This window comes from Sapajus apella, unplaced genomic scaffold (assembly GCF_009761245.1).
Source record: "Sapajus apella isolate SASKATOON/1434 unplaced genomic scaffold, GSC_monkey_1.0 scaffold66, whole genome shotgun sequence".
NCBI lineage: Eukaryota > Metazoa > Chordata > Mammalia > Primates > Cebidae > Sapajus > Sapajus apella.
The window spans coordinates 10,004,699-10,023,985 of record NW_022437006.1 but is presented as its reverse complement, the minus strand read 5'-3'; the positions used below and the strand labels follow the sequence as shown (position 1 = coordinate 10,023,985).

General features: G+C 35.4%; 1 protein-coding gene and 1 long non-coding RNA gene across 6 annotated transcripts in view; both read left to right on the top strand.

Annotated features, from left to right (window-relative positions):
- The window catches only part of SCAF11 (SR-related CTD associated factor 11), a 78,660-nt gene that overhangs the window by 26,051 nt on the left and 33,322 nt on the right, over positions 1-19,287 (top strand). For 4 of the 5 annotated variants that reach the window (XM_032248389.1, XM_032248388.1, XM_032248385.1 and 1 more), the window contains 2 exons: positions 7,472-7,553; positions 10,090-10,247. In XM_032248389.1, coding sequence (XP_032104280.1) covers positions 7,493-7,553; positions 10,090-10,247 — 219 coding nt within the window. In that variant the 5' untranslated portion in view covers positions 7,472-7,492. Of the gene's footprint in view, positions 1-2,320; positions 2,342-7,471; positions 7,554-10,089; positions 10,248-19,287 lie in introns of those variants that run through there. The other variant, XM_032248387.1, reaches the window with a different exon arrangement.
- On the top strand, positions 17,782-18,793 carry LOC116530329. The gene is made up of 2 exons (XR_004259944.1): positions 17,782-18,174; positions 18,219-18,793. It is a non-coding gene; the product is annotated as an uncharacterized LOC116530329 (long non-coding RNA).

Genomic DNA, 19,287 nt, shown 5'->3' with positions numbered 1-19,287 from the left:
CACGCTCCAGCCTGGATGAGAGAGCAAGACTGTTTCTCTTAAAAAAAAAAAAAAAATACACACACATTCATAGGAGACTTGATCAATTTAGTTGTTATTTAGAAATATAGATTTATCTTTTTTCAGTCCTTTCTTTGGATTTGCTTTAGGGAAAACAAAGAAAGTGTAAAGCAACAGTTCTGTTACCATTTTCTATCTCTCTGTTGTTTCTGACAATAATAATAATGATCTTGATAACCAATAATAACCAATGATCTTGATAAATTGCCATTTATTGAATGATGGTAGAGTCAGGATTTGATTCTAGACCTGCTAGACTCTAAAGTTCGTAGTATTAACGAGGATGTAGATATTTTTAGATACTATGGGCTTACTTGAAGAACTGTAGGAGTAAGCAGGGAGAGGGAATTTTGAAGTGAACTGGAAGGGAAAGGAGTTCTGTTTTGTAATAGGCAGAAAGAAGCAGACTTTGGAAGAAAAAAGACAGAGAGAAGGAAAGAAGGGTAGTAATTAGAAACCAAACCAGACTAGGCCAAAAAGAATAGTTTACGTTATTAGGAACCCCTGGCTCCTTCTGATTCCCTGAGGCTTGAGGTGGCCAGCAACTGTTAAAGTGGAATGTACATTCTTAGCATCCCAAATATAACTTGAAATAATTTTTTAACAGCTGTGCTCTACAGTAGCAGTGCAGCTATAGCTGTACAGTAGCCCGTAGCACATTGGGCTATTTAAATTAACTAAAACTTCACTAAAATTTAACAGTTTGTCACATACACTGACCACACTTAAGTGCTTGATAGAATAATTCCTTGTTGGGCAGCACTATTCTAAAGAACTGAAATGCCTTAATCCGCTACCATTATTTGTTTGTTTGTTTGTTTGTTTTTGGGGGAGTGGTGGTTCTTTGAGATGGAGTCTCACTCTGTTGCCCAGGCTGGAGGGCAGTGGAGCAATCTCGGCTCACTGCAACCTCCGCCTCCCAGGTTCGAGCAATTCTCCCGCCTCAGTCTGTAGCTGGGATTGTACCATGCCTGGCTAATTGTAGCTAGGATTGCACCATGCCTGGCTTATTGTTTGTATTTTTAGTAGAGACTGAGTTTCACCATGCTGGTCAGACTAGTCTCGAACTACTGACTTCAAGTGATTCGCCCGCCTCAGCCTCCCACAGTGCTGGGATTACAGGCATAAGCCAGTGTGCTCTGCTTCACTCCCATATTTGAATGCACTGTAGTGGCTGGCCTAGGACTCTCATTTCCATGTATTCCACTGTGGGAAAATGAGTTATGAGTTCCTTGAAACTGATTTGTATCAGTGCTTTATTTGAAATTTCAAATTCCAAACTTCAATACCTTCTTATATGATAAGTAAAATTTAAAACTTAGACCATTCTTCCCCAATTATTATATTAACGTATATGGAGAATCACTTTCAGTATCCAGCAGAAACAGTATGTTATGAAATGGAAAAGGGCAGCTAGAAAATAGAAGTGTGTTAGATCATTATCATAGGAGTAACAGACTAAAAGGATAATTTAACATCAAAAGGTAAAGCCTAGGAGGAAACATTAAGGATAGACATTTGTAAATTAAAATCATTGGAAAAGGTAAGTTTACCAAAGATCTAGAATTAACATCTATTTAGTAAATTTAACCATTAAAAGAAAATACAGTTGAACTTACAGTTAATTTAAAGAACTTATTAGTAAAACTAATAAGTAGTATAGGTAGAATATGACTTATGATTATAGAGCCATAAATAGTTAAAACACAAAATTGGGGTATATCTAACTTCATAGGTAACTACAAGGAAGGGTATTCCTACTTACCCACATGTTACCTCTAAGGTCTGTTGACCACAAATTACTGGCTAGGACAATGGCTCTATGTGGTATTACTGTGTTCTGCTACTGGATATTCAAAGCAAAGCTTTTATTAAAAAACGCAGATGGATCCTTGTATTGAAAACTGGCAGATAGAACAGATAAACAGGACAAGTTACAAGTTTAGAAGTTGTTGAACTGAGACTTAGGACTTTCACCTAGCAAAATGCTAAGTTTCTGTCATTTTAAATGACTAAATTAGTAACATGGCATAATCATTTTTAGGTATAAAGGTAGTTAATACAGGACATGTTCAGGAACAAAAGCATGGAACTTCTAACAATTTGGAATGCTTAAACAGTTTTTAAAGTGGATTTCTTTTCTTTTTTTTCTTTTTGAGATCTAGCCTTGCTCTGTTGCTCAGGCTGGAGTGCAGTGTCACAGTCTCAATTCACTGCAACCTCCGCCTCCCAGGTTCAAGCAGTTCTCCTGTCTCAGCTTCCCAAGTAGCTGGGATTATAGGTACATGCCACCACGCCTGCCTAATTTTTGTATTTTTATTTATTTATTTAATTTATTTATTTTGAGACGGAGTTTCTCTTTTGTTGCCCACACTGGAGTGCAGTGGCGTAATCTCGGCTCACTGCAACCCCTGCCTTCCCGTTTTGAAGTGATTCTCTTGCCTTAGTCGTTTTAGTAGCTAGGATTACAGGCATGCACCACTATGTCTGGCTAATTTTTTGTATTTTTAGTGAAATGGGGTTTCATCATTCTGGCCAGGCTGGTCTCGAACTCCTGACTTTGTGATCCGCTTACCTTGGCCTCTGAAAGTCCTGAGATTACAGGTGTGAGCCACCATACCTGACCTAATTTTTATATTTTTAGTAGAGACAAGGTTTCGCCATATTGGCCAGGCTGGTATTGAACTCCTGATCTCAGGTGCTCCTCCCACCTCGGCCTCCCAAAGTGTTGGGATTACAGACATCAGCCACCGCGCCCCGCCATTAAAGCAGCTTTCTAACAAAGGCAGTCTGTAACTTGATTGAGTTTCCTCAATTTCTCAGTGATAAACTTAATGTGTACTTCACTGTATGGGTCTTAAAATAGAGAAGACAGTGCTTTCTGTATATATAGATATATATATGTGTGTGTGTGTGTGTGTATTTGTGTGTGTGTGTGTATATATATATATATTTTTTTTTTTTTCAAAAACAAGGTCTTGCTGTGTTACCCAGGCTGGTCTTGGACTTCTTGGGCTCAAGCAATTCTCCCACTTCAGCTAGGATTACAGGTATATACCACCACACTCCACTTTAAAACATAAATTATAAATTATATATAAAGTTAGTATGCTTAAAGGAGGAAATGTGAAAATAGCATAGGTAAGACTATTAAATGGGACAAATAAATCATTTAATTACATAAAAGGATAGTATATTACCTCTGAACATCTCTTAGGTTTTTAAAATATTGTGTTAACTTTCAAATGACATTTTATCACATTGATTTAACTCCAACCTTATTTTTTTTATTTTCAGATATTTAGGATAAAAGGAGATAGTATAGTATGAATTTCCCCAAATAAAAAATTATACTTACTGAATATATATAGGAGTGCAATATAACTGTAAAAGCAACTGAATTGGGAAGTTGTCTGGCATGGTGCTTCTCAGATTTTTAATGCACATAGAAATAATGCAGAAATCTTGGCAAAATGCAGGTTTTGATTCACTGGGTATGGATGGTGCCTGAGATAGCCTGCATTTGTAATAAGTTCATAGGTGATGATGCTGCCTTTCTGCATGAATAGCAAGGAAAGTAGCCTGTAACTCTGAATTTTTTAAAAAAGGTTTTTCTTGATACATAATAGATGTATCATTTGATACAAAGATGTATCAAAATACATGTGCATACTTTTGGGGTGCATGTAATTTTTGATACATTCGTATAAGGTATGATCAAACCGAGGTAATTGGGATATCCATCACCTTAAACATTTATCTTTTCTTTATGCTGGGAATATTTGAATTCTCCTTTTCTAGCTGATTATGAAATATACAGTAGAGTATTATTTACTCTAGTCACCCTACTGATCTTATGCTGGATCTTATTTCTCCTTTCTTAACTGTATTTTTGTACCCATTAACCTCGTTTCATCCCCTGGCCCCCAGCCTCTTATAACCACCAGTCTATTCTCTATCTTCATGAGATTCACTTTTTTAGCTCCCACATATGAGTGAGACAGTGCCATATTTGTCTCTCTGTGCTTGCCTTATTTCGCTTTACATAATGACCTCCTGTTCCATTCATGTTGCTGCAAATCATAGGATTTTATTCCTTTTTGTGGCTGAATAATCTTCCCTTGTGTATATATACCCCTTTTTTTTTTCTTTTTCTTTTCTTTTTTTTTTTTTTTTTTTTATGGAGTTTCACTCTGTTGCCCAGGCTAGAGTGTGTTGGCTCAATCTCAGCTCACCACAACCTTTACCTCCTGGATTCAAGCAATTCTCCTGCCTCAGCCTCCCGAGTAGCTGGGACTACAGGTGCGTGCCACCATGCCCAGCTAATTTTTGTATTTTTAATGGAGACAGTGTTTCACTATGTTGACCAGGCTGGCACATTTTCTTTATTCATCCATTGATACATACTTGGGTTGATTTCATATTTTGACTATTGTGAATAGTGCTGCAGTAAACATGGGATTGCAGATAACTCTTCATTATATTGATTTCCTTTCTTTTGGATATATACCCAATAGTGGAATTGCTCGATTATATGATAGCTCTATTTTAGGTTTGTTTTTGTTTTTTTGAGGTGGGATCTTGTTCTATTGTGGGGACTGATCTTGAACAACCTGGCTCAAATTGTCCTCCTGCTTCAGTCTCCTGGGTAACTGGGATTACAGGCGCACACTATAGCACCTGGCTTATTTTTAGTTTTTTGAGGACCCTTTATGCACTTTTCCATAATGACCATACTAATTTCATATCTGAATTTTTAAAATAATAATCTGGCTAAGCAACTCTGAGCTGCTTAGATCAAAATACTTTGGAGTTATCCGGGATCCTTGCTCGCTAACAAATACTCCACATTGAATTTACCAGCAAATCCTGATGGTTGTATTTTCAAAACATCTGAAATCTGAGTACATTTCATCACCTTTGCTACCACTGTGGTATAAGCTACTATCATCTCTCCCCTAGATTATTTCAGTAGTCTCCTTACTGGCCTGTTCTTTTCCCCTTGCTTCCTCTGTTCAGAAACCCCTAGTCACCTGTGTTACTCAGAGAAGCCAGTCTTACCTTAGCCTAGAAGATGCTACATGGTCTTATATTACCTCTCTGTCCTCATCTGCCACTCTTCCTCTTTCACTGTATTCTAGTCACTCATCTCTTTGTCGTTCCTTGAACATTCTAGACATGTACCACTGTCTTAGGACATTCATATTGGCTGTTCTCTCCACCAAGAATACTCAGCCTGGAAGCATTGGATGGTAGTCACATAACTTTCTCCCTTGCTGCTTTCTGATTGCCCGTTCAAATGTCCCTTTATCACAGAAGCTTTCCCGAGTATTCTGTATGAAACAACAGCTTCCTCTTTTTTCATTTCTTATTAGCCACACTGTTTTTACTATTTGTTTATTTTGTTTTCCCCACTAGAACATAAAGGGAGAGATTTCTGTCTTGTTCAGTACTAAGAGAATTGCCTAGTAGTATACCTATAGTATTCAATAAATCTTTGAGGAAAAAAAAAAAAAATCCTGCAAAAGGCCATTGGGCCTTTGCTTGAATACTTTCATTGATAGGTTTCTCTACCTCCCTTCAGAACAGTTCATTTTCTTTGAAGATTGTTGCTAATGTTCTTAAGCTTTTTATTCTTCCAAACTAAATATTCTTACTAGTTTACCTTTCTGCATATAATAGATGTTCCAGGGCTGTCACTATTTTAGTCATCTTCCTTGGACATTTGTTTGTCCTTAAACACCAGAACTAAAACAAGTTAGTTTGCACCAGAACTAAAACAAATGTTGCACATATAGGCTAAGAGTGAGAAATTTTCCTCGTCTAACTTTTATTGTCAGCTGATCAGATTTTTAAAAAAAGTGGGATTCTAATGCTGACTCACTGTGAGGTTGTATTTAATCCGCTACAACCTTTAAATCATTCTTTATATATGCTAGTAAGTTTCCTCTGCTTTTACAGTTGGTTTTTGAACGGTAAGTATGGGACTTTGTGTTTCTCCTTATTTAACCAAATAGGGAATTATTTCTTGGGCAGTTCATACCTTTAATGTAGTGACTACCATGTGTAAATTATTTTAGAAACTAATAGAAAAATTCAGATACATATAGGAGAATCACAACTAATGAAATCAGTGATTTCTTGTGACTAGATACAAACATGTATATGGACATTTCATTGCAACTGTGTGTCTTGCATCAAGCCAGGAAGGAATATTTTAAGAGTTTATTTAAGGCCAGGTGCTGTGGCTCATGCCTGTAATTCCAGCACTTCAGGAGTTGGTGGCAAGAGGATTGCTTGAGCTCTGGAGTTGGAGTCTGGCCTGGGCAACATAGCAAGACCCCATCTCTTAGGAAAAAAGAGTCGATTAAAAAAAATCGTTTTACTTTATAAATTTTTTCCCTTTGACTGCCAGATTAACCTCCTTTCCACATTTCTCATTTTTACCTCTTTATAAGCACCATTTTCCTAGTCTTTTAGGCCGGGATATTTTTTGTCTCCTTCACTGTATTTCTCACCAAATCTCAGAAATTCTTCAGCCATTAATTTCATGCTTTTCTAATTTACTTCACAGCCAGTTACTTTAGCTGTGCAAATCTCTGTGCTTCTAATCTCTCTCCATTGTAATCCATTCTATACTTGGCTGGCATATCAACCTTTTTTTAAAAAAATCACTTTTATCTTTTCACTCTTCTTCAGAGGATCTGTAAGATTAAGGTTCTCAGTCAGTCATTAGCGATCCATGTATAATCTAACCCTACTTGATTTACATTGCTTTGCTTATTTCTTTCATTACCCTCACTGTGATTTTTTTCAGATGAAATTCATGGCTTACATGCCAACCCCCTCCTCAGTAGATACACACACATATACACACACAACTGTCTCCTTAGTAGACACACACACATACACACACAACTGTCTCCTTAGTAGACACACTCTCTCTCTCTCTCTCTCTCTCACTCAATCACTCTTTTCTCTCATCCACTCTTTTCTCTCACTCAATTGTGAGATTGGCTAGCTAAATGCTATTTTATTTCTCCATACGATGTTGCTTCTTGAATGTCTAAGTTCCTCAACACATACAACCTATCACATTCTCTGAAAACTCCATTCCAAATTGATCTCTGTTCCTTAAGCTTCAATTGCATTTATGTCTGTGCCACAAAAATATATCATTTAGGCTTGTTGCTTAATAGTTACATGAGGCTTTTCCTTTCAGTAAGACTGTGCACTTTGATAGCAAGGAATATAAAAGAGTACTGGATTATCCACAAACTGTTTGGCTTGGCTTGTACTGTGTCCTTTTATGTGTAAAATAATTTCTTACTGTATAGAATTATGTTTTTTAAAATTGATATTATTGGGAGAAGGCAAACATAAAAAATCTCTATTATAATTTATCTTCTAGGAAACCCTTTTCCAAAGAGAAATGAAGAGGAAAACTGTATATACCTTAAATATGGGAGATAAGAAGTATGAAGATATGGAAGGTAACTTTTCATTTCTATAAACTTTTCATTCTTATAAAGTTTGTTTGTTGAAAGCAAAACGGTGTTTCCAGACTGTCCACTTGTATACATTTCAAAATACACAAGGAGTTTTTTGTTTTTACTTACTTTTGTTGTTCTTAAATTCTGAAATAAGCTGCCTAAGTATATACATTTTTTTTCCTCCCATATTTTATTTTCAATTGATAAGTTTTTTGGTTTGTTATTCCCATTTTTCTTAAGCTTTATTCTCTACTGGTTTAGGAATTACTGTTTCTGTTTTTGTCTTCGTCTTTTTTAAAAAGAAAAAAGCATTGACACTATCCTCTGCTTCTGAAGCTAATTTAATTTTCACTGCCAATAGAAGAACCCAAGTACGCCTTAACTCTACATCCTAATCCCAGTTTATAGATTATAGTTCCATTATTTGAGTTCTGTTACTTCAAACACCACCAATTAGATGATGTTTTATGCAGGCAGTGTTTGCTTATTTCCGCTTTATTTATTTTTTTTTTCTTGAGACAGGGTCTCACTCTGTTGCCATGCTGGAGTGCAGTGGCGTGATCTCAGCTTACTGCATCCTCTGCCTCCCGAGTTCAAGCAGTTCTCCTATCTCAGCCTTCCAGGTAGCTGGGACCACAGGTGCACGCCACCATACCCAGCTAATTTTTATATTTTTAGTAGACATGGGGTTTCACCATGTTGGGCAAGTTGGTCTCGATCTCTTGACCTCATGATCCAGCCAACTCAGCCTCCCAAAGTGCTGGGATTACAAGGGTGAGCGTGCCTGGCCTTATTTCTTTTCTTTCTGAAAATAAATCTGAGAAGCTTCTTTAGTGAAGGTCTATTGGTGGTAAACTCTTAAGTTTTTGTATCTATTTTATCCATTTTAAAACTATTCAAAGATAATTTTACTGAGTAGATAATTCTGGAATGATAGTTTTTTTTCTCTTAGCGCTTCGAAGATATTAATCATATTTTTTTCCTTGTTGTCTAGAAATTTCTTCACAGTCTAATTATTCTCTTGTAGGTGATCTGTCTTTTCCCATTTTCTGCTTTTAAGGTCTTGGTTTTATCTTTGACAGTTTACAGTTTTACTCCATTGTTTCTAGGCATGGATTATTTTTATTTCCCAATAGTATACATTGTGTTTCCTTTATTGGTTCATGTTTTTAATCATTTCCCAGCCATTACCTCTTTGTTGTCTTTATTCTCTTTTGGATTTCAATTAGCATGTTAGACCTTTCTGTGACCTCATTTCTTAACCTCTGTTTCACAAGCTATGTCTTATATTTCCTCTTCTGTTTCCTAGAGTCTAGCTAGTTTGCTCAAATTTGTCTTCCAGTTCACCAGTATTTTTTCTTTGGATCTAACCTGCTGATTATCCATTTTATGTGGTATTTGAAACTTCTGATATTTGAAGTTAGTGGATTTCTAAATGTGTTTCCTGCTGCTTCTCACTCAAGACAGCTTATTTTCTTAGGTTTGGTAATGTTTGATTATGAGCTCATACTGGATAAATTAAATTGATGAAGGCCTAATTTAGGTATTTTTTCCTTGAGAGGATTTGTATTTGTTTCTTCCGAGGCCCATGCTAGGACCTCTTTAGCCCCATTTAAGAGTCTTGTCTTGAGACTGGAGTCTGTCATGATTAGTTTTCCTTCCTGGGGTGGTTCCAAGGCTTAGTCTCCAGATGTAAACACTAGTGTGGACAGTTGTGCCCAGGACAATTCCAACTTTCCTTGATATTTACACTTCACATTTCAGCTGACCATTCCTTTATTTTTGTTTTATTTTTATGTCAAATTTCAGAGTATCTTATTTTCTTATGAATGAGCAATGCATACTTATGGATGAGGTGGTTACCTTACTTACTGGTGGGTGTTTAAAGTTGTACAAATCCCCCTCTAAGGAGAATAATTTGTTAATATCTATTCATATTACAAATGTATACACACATCACTCTAGCAGATCCATTTTAGGAACTTACACTACAGATATACTTTTTAAAATGTGAAGTAACTAAATTTTTATTGCAGCATTGTTTGTCATACCAATAGTTGAAAACAAGTGAATGTCCAATAGATTTGAATAATGAACAAAAAGCAGATTAGTGTGGATAGTATTCTAGCATTTGTGTGAAGGAAGGAATGTGGAAGAGTGTATTAGCATTTGTTTTCTGTGCATTAGAAATTCTTAGGAAGAACACAGAAGAAATTTAATAGTTGTTACTGGATTGGTTGGAACTGGATGGGGATAGATTTGAATAAGAAATTTGCTCTTAAATTTTTGAACCATGTGAATATTACACTTACTTTAAAATTAATGAAAAGTTTGTTTCAATCCCCTATTAAAAAATCTAAGAGAGTAAATTTTGGGCATGTTGGGCTCAAGCAGTATGTTTGTTACAATTTATCTAGGATCTATTTGCTTTATAGTAAGAGGGCCCTTTAGATTATCCAGTCCAGTATACTCCTAGAAGCACAAGTTATTTGGTCTGGAGAACTTGAAAGCACATATGGCTGTTTTACTTTAACAGGTGAAGAAAACGGAGATAATACTGTTCCCACTGGTCTGTTGTACAGTGAGGCTGACAGATGCCCAATATGTCTTAATTGTCTGTTAGAAAAGGAAGTTGGTTTTCCAGAAAGCTGTAATCATGTCTTCTGTATGACTTGTATTCTTAAATGGGCAGAGGTAAGTCTGACACATTAATGTATTTTAATTTTCTAGCATGATTTTATTTCACCTAAAGAGTTGTTACTGCCTTTCATAAATTATTTCACAGTAATGTATTTTCTTCCTACTTTGGTCAAATACTGGCATTATTCAAATTGTTATTTTCTTCTAATTTTCTTTTATCAGCTTTTTATTTAGCAAATAACATTTTTAAATGCATACTCTTTTTTAAAAAGTTAATAACCTATGCTGGGTGCAGTGGCCCATGCCTGTAATCCCAGCACTTTGGGAAGCTGAGGTGGGTGGATAACCTGAAGTTGGGAATTCGACCCCAGCCTGACCAACATGGTGAAACCCCGTCTCTACAAAAAAAATACAAAAGTAGCTGGGCATGGTGGTGCATGCCTATAATCCAAGCTACTCAGGAGGCTGAGGCAGGAGAATTGCTTGAACCCAGGAGGCGAGGTTGCAGTGAGCCGGGATTGCACCATTGCATTTCAGCCTGGGCAAGAAGAGCAAAACTCTGTCTCAAAAAAAAAAAAAAAAGGAAGAAAAAGAAAAGGTTAATAACCTTACAGGAAGAACAGATCAAACAATTTTTTTCTGGTACAAATGCAATAATTCATTTTTTAGTGTACTTGACTCTGTACTTAACAGGATAATATCTGTTTACCACTAATAACACCGTCTGTCTGCTTTTTGTTTTGTATTTTTCAGGGAATTTTCACATAGGTTATTTGATTTCTTCTTTATATCAGCCTTGTGGAATAACCAGAGCAGATACGATAGTGTCCTTCCATTTTACAGATGAGGAAACTTGGATTTTATGTTCTATGACTTGGTCAAGATCTCATAGTTTAAGAGGCAGAAGTGAATTTAGAATTGATTTTCTAATTCCTGTTTTTAATTTAGTATGGACTAATTTCAGAGTCTGAATTAGAGATATTACCATCACAGACAGTGAATAAGAAACTGGACATTTTTGACTTTTAATGTATTATGTTGACTCAATTTGGGCCAAATATTTTGAAGTAAATATTAATTTATTATAAGCCTTATTGTTATGAAATGTTAAGTAAAAATTTATTGTTTATATTAATCATGCTATATTTTTTGAGTTAATAGTTTGTCAATCTGTAAAAATTAGTAAAGAAGATAATATCAAAAATATTTTAACAGTAGCTCCATTCAAATTGTTAATGTTCTTAAATACATTGGAATTAATTGCATATCACATAATTCAGTTTTCAAAGTGCTGTGTTTTGCTTAAATTTTCATTAATAGTGTGGAAAGGAGAATATAACTGTATATTGACTCTATGGCTGAGTTCTGAGAAAAGGGAAGAGAAAATTTGTTAAACAAATTGAATTAATAATAGTATACATAGAAACTATTTTAGTAAAATCTAAACTGGTCTTTAACAAGAAGGGACACTAAGGATAGGTGAAAATGCATTTCGGGGAAAAGTATTTTGAGTTTTGCTGAATTACTATGGTTGGTAAATCTCTCCATGTGTTTGTAGGATCACTGTTTAATGGAATACTGCATGTTTTTTTCTGCCACCCAAATAAAGATTTTATCTGTGTTGAATTTAGTGCACATGGTTGCTTTGTGGTTAAATTTTTTTAGAGATTTTGCTTCGGGTAAATAAATAATATTGTTGGATGGGTGGAAAGTTTCAATACAATGCTTTTCATAAGATTGTATTCAGTGACCACATAATTGTGAACTTCAACAACTTAATCTGAGTATATGTTTTTCTCTAAGAAAATTATAATGTATATATAATAAGTAGATATGGTCCTCCATCCTTTTTTACAACTTCATGTGCATCTTTCACACAACCGTAAGTTTTACCCTGATGTACATATTCCAGATTTCTCTAGGTGTCTAGAGGTGGAATTGCAGGTTGTAGATTATGCACATATTCAACTCTACTAGATAGTGACAAACTTGTCTATATTTTTAACTCTTGTTGAATATTTTTAAGTTGAAAATACTGGATAACATACATAAGTATGGCACCCAACACCTTTCTCACATGTAATATTTTTCAAATTGCTTTTGAAAAGAAAGTACTTATCTGTTATACTGCTGTCATAAATTGGGATGTCAAGTGGGCAGGGAGGAGTTGTGATATTATTTAAACAAAGGTAATTAACCTTTAAAGGGAGAATAAACAGAATATTCTGAATTATTTCATTGTCCCTGATGGCGATAGCAGTCATCAGTTAAATAAACCCTTCAGTTGAGCAGTAACAAGAGAACAGTCTATTAATAAATTGCCTAATATGAATTATAAGTGAATGCTGGCTAAAAAAACTCTCGTAGACTTTAAGTTTTCAGTTTGAATCTTTTATTACCGTGATAAAAATAGCTATGTTTTGAAGCATGTAAGTGCTTTGACAAATAGAATCAGATTTCAAATTCCGGACTGTGTTTCTTTTTTTTTTTATCATTATAAATTAAGCTCCATCCTCTCATTTCCCTCAATCTCCTTCCATTTAAAAGCAAAATTTACAGTTTACTTTGTATTTCAGGATTAGGAATAAGTGTTTTCAGTCTCCTAACAGGCCATGTCTTATACTAAGGCTTTCTTACACATTCTGACATTTAATTTCATTTAATTCAGTATGTTAATCTTTATTTGCTATACAAGACAAGGATTCTAAAATTGTGATTTTTAAGTACCTCGGGGATAGCATGAAGTTAAAATCTTTTTTAAAAAAAGATCTGTGGCTTATATTTTTACAAATGTTTACTTTTTTTTTTTTTGAGACAGAGTCTCACTCTGTCACTCAGGCTGGAGTGCAGTGGCATGATCTCGGCTCACTGCAACCTCCATCTCCCAGGCCAAGCGATAATTATGCCTTAGCTCCTAAGTAGCTGGGATTACAGGCACATGCCACCATGCCAGGCTCAGTTTTTGTATTTTTAGTAGAGATGGAGTTTCCCTGTATTTGCCAACCTGGCCTCAAACTCCTTACCTAAAGGGTCCTCTCGTCTCAGCCTCCCAAATTGCTGGGATGAATGTTCACTTCTAGTAGAAGACTAGAAATCAAAGTGAGATTTACAGTGCTCAGAAATCTGCATAATAAGAGAACAGTACAATTTGCATTTAGGATCATCTTTCTAGATTTCTGTATCTTTCAAAATTTCTGTGCTTTCTGAGATTTGTGCCCAAGGTTCACTGAAATATGATTCAGAATGGATATCAGGCACCAAAAAAGGACTCATTTATTTACTTTTCATCTTAATATTTTAGGCATGGAACACATTCTTACAAACACTGGTCTTTAAGAAACTGGTGTTTTGAGTAATTAAAGTGTTTTGTGGTATAGTGTTTGTTTTGGACACACAGATCAAAGTTAGTTTCAGTCTTTCCAAGCTCTAAAATTTCGGTTTTGTGGTTATTTAAACAAAAGCTAGATAGGAAATTTAAAGTGATTAAGTAAAACTCTTTAGGTGTGTCATAGAATCCTCTTGGGGCAAAAGGATTCAGGGTGAACCTCTGATAGACTTCATGGCCCATAGCCTAATTGCCTGCCTTTAGGGACACTAGAACAAATTGAAATTAATCATGTCCACTGTGACTATTTTTAGTTTCTAGGAATCCATAGATGGTAAGCCTGTTGATTTATAAAATAATGATGATTATATAAAATAGAATATGGAACAGTGACACAATAATTGACATTAAGGGAGGCTGAAATTTTTGTTAATTTAAACCATCACTGTTAGAGCCAACAATTTGAAATTAAAAGACCTTTGAATGGATTAAATGTATAGAGAGCCAGTATACTAAAGTTTATCGGCTATTCAGTTAGAAAGTTATTTTACCCATACTGTGAGCAAAAAACAGATATATACTTATTGATAGCTTTTAATAAATTTATCTTAGCTTGCACAGTTTTATTAGGAAGGTAAAGGACAGAGAAGTCTTGACACACATTGTAGTAGTGACAATTGATTATAATTATGATTTCCTACAGACAAGATAATCTCCTACACACACACATAGTTAAGTAAATGGGATTTATTGACCAGGCATGGTGGCTCACGCCTCTAATCCCAGCACTTTGGGAGGTCAAGAAGGGTGGATCACTTGAGCTCAGGAGTTCAAGGCCAGCCTGGGCAACATGCTAAGACCTCATTTCTACTGGGGCGGGGTGGGGCGGTGGGGTGAGGAGTACAAAATTTAGCCAGGCCTGGTGGAGTATGCCTGTAGTGCCAGCTACTTGGGAAGCTGAGATGGGAAGCTTGGAGGATCACTTGAGCATGGGAGGTCAAGACTACAGAGAGCTGTGATTGTGCCACTGCACTTCAGCTTGGGTGACAAAATAAGACCCTGTCTCAAAAAAGAAAAAAAGATTCATTATTTACCACAGTTGCTGAGAAGTGATTAAAACTTTGACCCTTAAAGGGTCATGGTTTGAAGACATATGTTTAAAGCATTTAAGAGTTCTTACACTATTTAATGGAAACTGCAGCATATGTGATGAGGATATTTTTGATATCTGCTGGCATTCTTTTTCCTTTTAAGTAATATGAAATATTTCCCTTATTTTTTAAGTATTATTTTTAAAAATGTGATTAGTTTCCCATGGTAAGCAGATTATTCTTCCCCAATTTATTTATCTCAGTCATCTGTTTTGTATCAAATGCCAGTAGCTTCAATATGAGAGAGTAAGGTTAATGAAATCAAAATTGGGCAGTTGGAAAAAGCATCTCTCATGAAACTAGAAATAAAGTCTCATTTAGGTGACATGCAGTTCTTGAAGAAGTCAACAATGTTCAACATAGATGAGGATTATATTTTTGAATTAATAATGTATACCAAAAAATCAAGACATGAGTTGACTTACATCTGGACTACAAATATGCTTTATATACGTGTGTTTCTAAGTGGAAATTTCTCCATTCTGGTTATTAGACTACTTTTCAGTAATATAATTTAGTGAAGCTTTATTGTCTGGGATTTTTCGATCAGTTTTTCCTCAAATTCTAATTTAAAAAAAAATTAACCAGAACCCAGAACCCTCTCTGTTTTGTAGCGCTCTGTGAACAGTAATGTATATGCATCTGTGTAGTACTACTAACATTAGTCCTTTATAAAGTATTGTCAAATACATTTTAAAATTTATTACACCTGTGCAATAGGTAATCAGTGCTCTCTCCATCTTCATCCTTAGTGTGGATTGGAGTGATTGCTAGCTCCGCCAGAACTTGAACTTGTAGCTAATTTTTTCAGATCCACCACTGTTTTCACCCTGTGAATTAATCCTTTGTGAAATTTTTTGGTAGAGCAATGAGGATTTTTGAATTGTGAAGACCAATTACCTAAAGCATATATCTAAAAGAGTTTCAAGTACTCTGTTTACCAGTCAGGTAAATTAGTATGCATTTCTTTGTAGCCTAGTTTTAAATGTCAGAATATGCAAAATGATTGATGCAGGTAGTTTACTGAGGTTTTTGTTTTTATACTAGATAAAGTGTTAACTCTTAATTGTCAGAAGAAATTAAGATTAATATAATTCTGCCCAACTGTTATCAAGTGTCTTAGAGAACATGAAGAGATTTTCTTTGAGTAGTTTGATGAAATGCATTCTTAATAGGGGTTAATTTTATCACTGACAGCCATTTGACCTTTAGGGATACACTTCTGAAAGCTGTTATAAAGACCCACAGTTTCACTAATATGGACTGACAAAGACTGTCTTGAAAGAACTGGTTAAATGTGATAGGGAGCATGTAGACTGACTGCAGGTGAGCAATTAATTTGGAAGTCCAGGTGAGGTATTTTGTAGCCATAAATGAAAAAAGATAGATTCTGGAAAATAGCTTTAGAATAAGCATTAGCCTCTAACGGTATGCATTCCTACGTCATCTTTATTTGATTTTGAGCTAGAATTTTTATATAATATTCTCTATTTTGTTAGTAGGAGAGATGTTTGAGATTCCCCTGAGCAGGCGAACGTACCTATAAACATAGGTACTGAGATTTAGTCTTTAAGCACTTAACACTTGTTTCTAAGAGGGGCTGTCTATAAGCAGCCTATGTGATTGAGGATAGAGCAGCAGCAGGAAGCGAAAAATTGGAAATTGAGGATCCTGAATTCCCAAATAAGGAAGGTTTCCTGTTCTTATATTTAAATGTGAGTTTGAGCTGAGAATTTACAATGCTTTAGAATAGTAGCTTTTTCATGTTTTACTGAAATCATAAAGATTAGTTTTTTCCTGTCAAAATTGCCTCCTTAACTGATAGAACCTTAGTACAGAGCATTCACAGTAAAATGTATGTTCTGTTTAATACACATTACACTGTAAAGCAGTGAGCAAATCCTGTTAATTTTGTAGTCCAATTAACAGGATTTAACATAAAGCCAATGATGTTATTAGACTACTTGATTATGAAACTGAATTAGATAGTTTAAAAATTATTGAAATGAAAGTCATTAATTAAAACAATGAATCATTGAAGGATGTTTTGTTGTATATAAGGAATCAAAATAGTAAATAATTGGATATTTTTATTGTATTTAAGGAAACAAAATTTGAGATAATTTTCTTCAAAATTAAAATAATTTTTAAAAATACAGTATTAGTTAAAAATTCTCTACATTAGTTTAAAATGTGAACTTTTAAAACCTCACAACTTAGAAATTTAATCGTAAATTCTACTCTGAAAGCTGAAATTAAAACATCTTCAAGACCTTTCTGGATAGATATCTGCCCAATATAAGAGTGAGGCATCCTTGGGAGTTTCTTAACATTAGGCCAGTCAGGGTTGGGTGTGGTGGCTCACACCTGTAATTTCAACACTTGGGAGGCCAAGGTGGGCTGATTTTGAGCTCAGGAGCTTGAGACCAGCCTGGGCAACATGACAAAACTCCATCTCTGCAAAAAATACAAAAAAATTAGCTGGGCATGGTGGTACACATCTGTAGTCCCAACTACTTGGGAAACTGAGGTGAGGGCATCGCTTGAACCTGGGAGGTCAAGGTTGCAGTGAGCCATGATGCGGCTGCACTACAGCCTGGGCGAGAGGGTTAGACCCTGTCCAAAAACAAAAAAAAAATTCTGATGGCTGAGCCTGTGTCAAAGAAAATCATTTTCTGGTGTTAACTAAATTATCTTCAGGAAATTACAGTATATACAGACTGTGGTGATATATGACAGTGGATTTCCTACTACTACTTTTTTTTTCTTGTTTTTCCTTTATGTTTTTGTAATACCAGTGGAACCTTTTCTTAAAATGAAACTTTAGATAAATTTAAGGCAATCATGCTTAAGGAAGAAAAAGAAGGGAACTCTTACTCACAGCTCTATTATTTGAAACAGATCAAATTGAATGGCTCAGAGCAGGTATGGTGGCTCTACCTGTAATCTTAACACTTTGGGAGGCTGAGGTAGGAGGATTGTTTGAGCCCAGGAGTTCAAGATGAGCCTGAGCAACATAGTGAGACCCTGTCTCTATGAAAAATGTTAAAAAAAAAAAAAAAAAAAACACACAGGTATGGTGATACATGCATGTAGTCCCAGATACTTGGGAGGCTAAACTGGGAGAATCACTTGAGTCCCAGGGGTTCAAACCTGCAGTAAGCTGTGATCAGGTGACTGCATTCCAGCCTGAGCAACAGAGTGAAACCCTACCAAAAAAAAAAAAACAACAAAAAACCTTAAGTAACAGCTTAGATTAAAACCGTCATAATTCAAAATTATAAAAGGAATACTGGGCGCAGTGGTTCATGCCAGTAACCCCTCCAAGACAGGTGGATCGCTTGAACCTGGGAGTCCAAGACCACCCTGGGAACATGGTAAAACCCAATCTCTACGAAAAATACAAAAATTAGCTGGGCAGGGTGGCATGCACCTGTAGTCCCAGCTACTCAGGAGGCTGACCTGGGAGAATCATCTGATTTCAGTCTGGGAGGCGAAGGCTGTGGTGAGCCATGATAGCACCACTGCACTCCAATGTGGGTGACAGAGCGAGACCCTGTCTCAAAAAATAAATAAAAATAAAGAAATGAAAGAAAAAATTGTAAAGGACAGAATGCAGTTTAGCTGATGTTGACAGAGGAAATTTAATAAAGAAAAAATGAGTTTGCATGATTTGAGAGTTTTTGAAAGGTTTGATGCATCTGATTAAATTTCTTGAACACATGGCTTTCTTTGGATCTTAGTGTCAAAAATCGAAACAGCTAAAATAATAAAGTACTTGGATTTCCTTATATGTCATAAGCTTTGCAAATTCCAATAAAAATTCTTAGGAACTCTTTTGTCTCTCATGTGTGTATGTATCATATTGTGGTTGTCTTTTGTTAATTAAGTTTTTTGTTACTAAAGCTAGTTGATTACAAGACCTACTTAATATTCAGTATATGCCACACTTTCTTCTAGGAATTATAATTCCCACAAAAACCTTAGAAGTAAGTTCTTTTCTCATTTTCACAAATAAGGTTACTGAGGCACAGAGAGACTAACTTGCTCAAGTTTACACAAACGACAAGATACGAATGTCATACAGTAAATTCACAGCCTGTATACATCTTAGTAGATTTTACCAAAAAAAAAGGAACAAATTTTCATTTATCACGGCATAATCTTTTTATTAATGTCTCTAAATTTACCTTTAAAATAGGAATAAAAAATATATTTTGAAGTTTTTGTAAAAATAGGAAGCACTAGAAAGTTTTCACTTTTTATTTTATTTATCTGTATTTCAGAGATAGGATCTCACTCTGTTACCTAGACTGCAATACAGTGATGTGATCATGGCTCACTGCAGCCTCAAACTCCTGGGCTCAAGGTATCCTCCTGCCTTGGCCTCTCAAAGTGTTGGGATTACAGGCATGTGCCACCACGCTCAGCCAGATTTTACTTTTAAATATTTTTGAAAACTGTAAATACAGCATTAATAAATTCTCTAACATAAGAAATCATACAGTGTATGCCATCAGGATAAACAACAATAGTTAATAGTTCTTTGAACTAGACAATGCATTATTAAAAAATATATGAACTTCTTTGTTACTGAAGCAAAGCTTCTTAAGGTCAA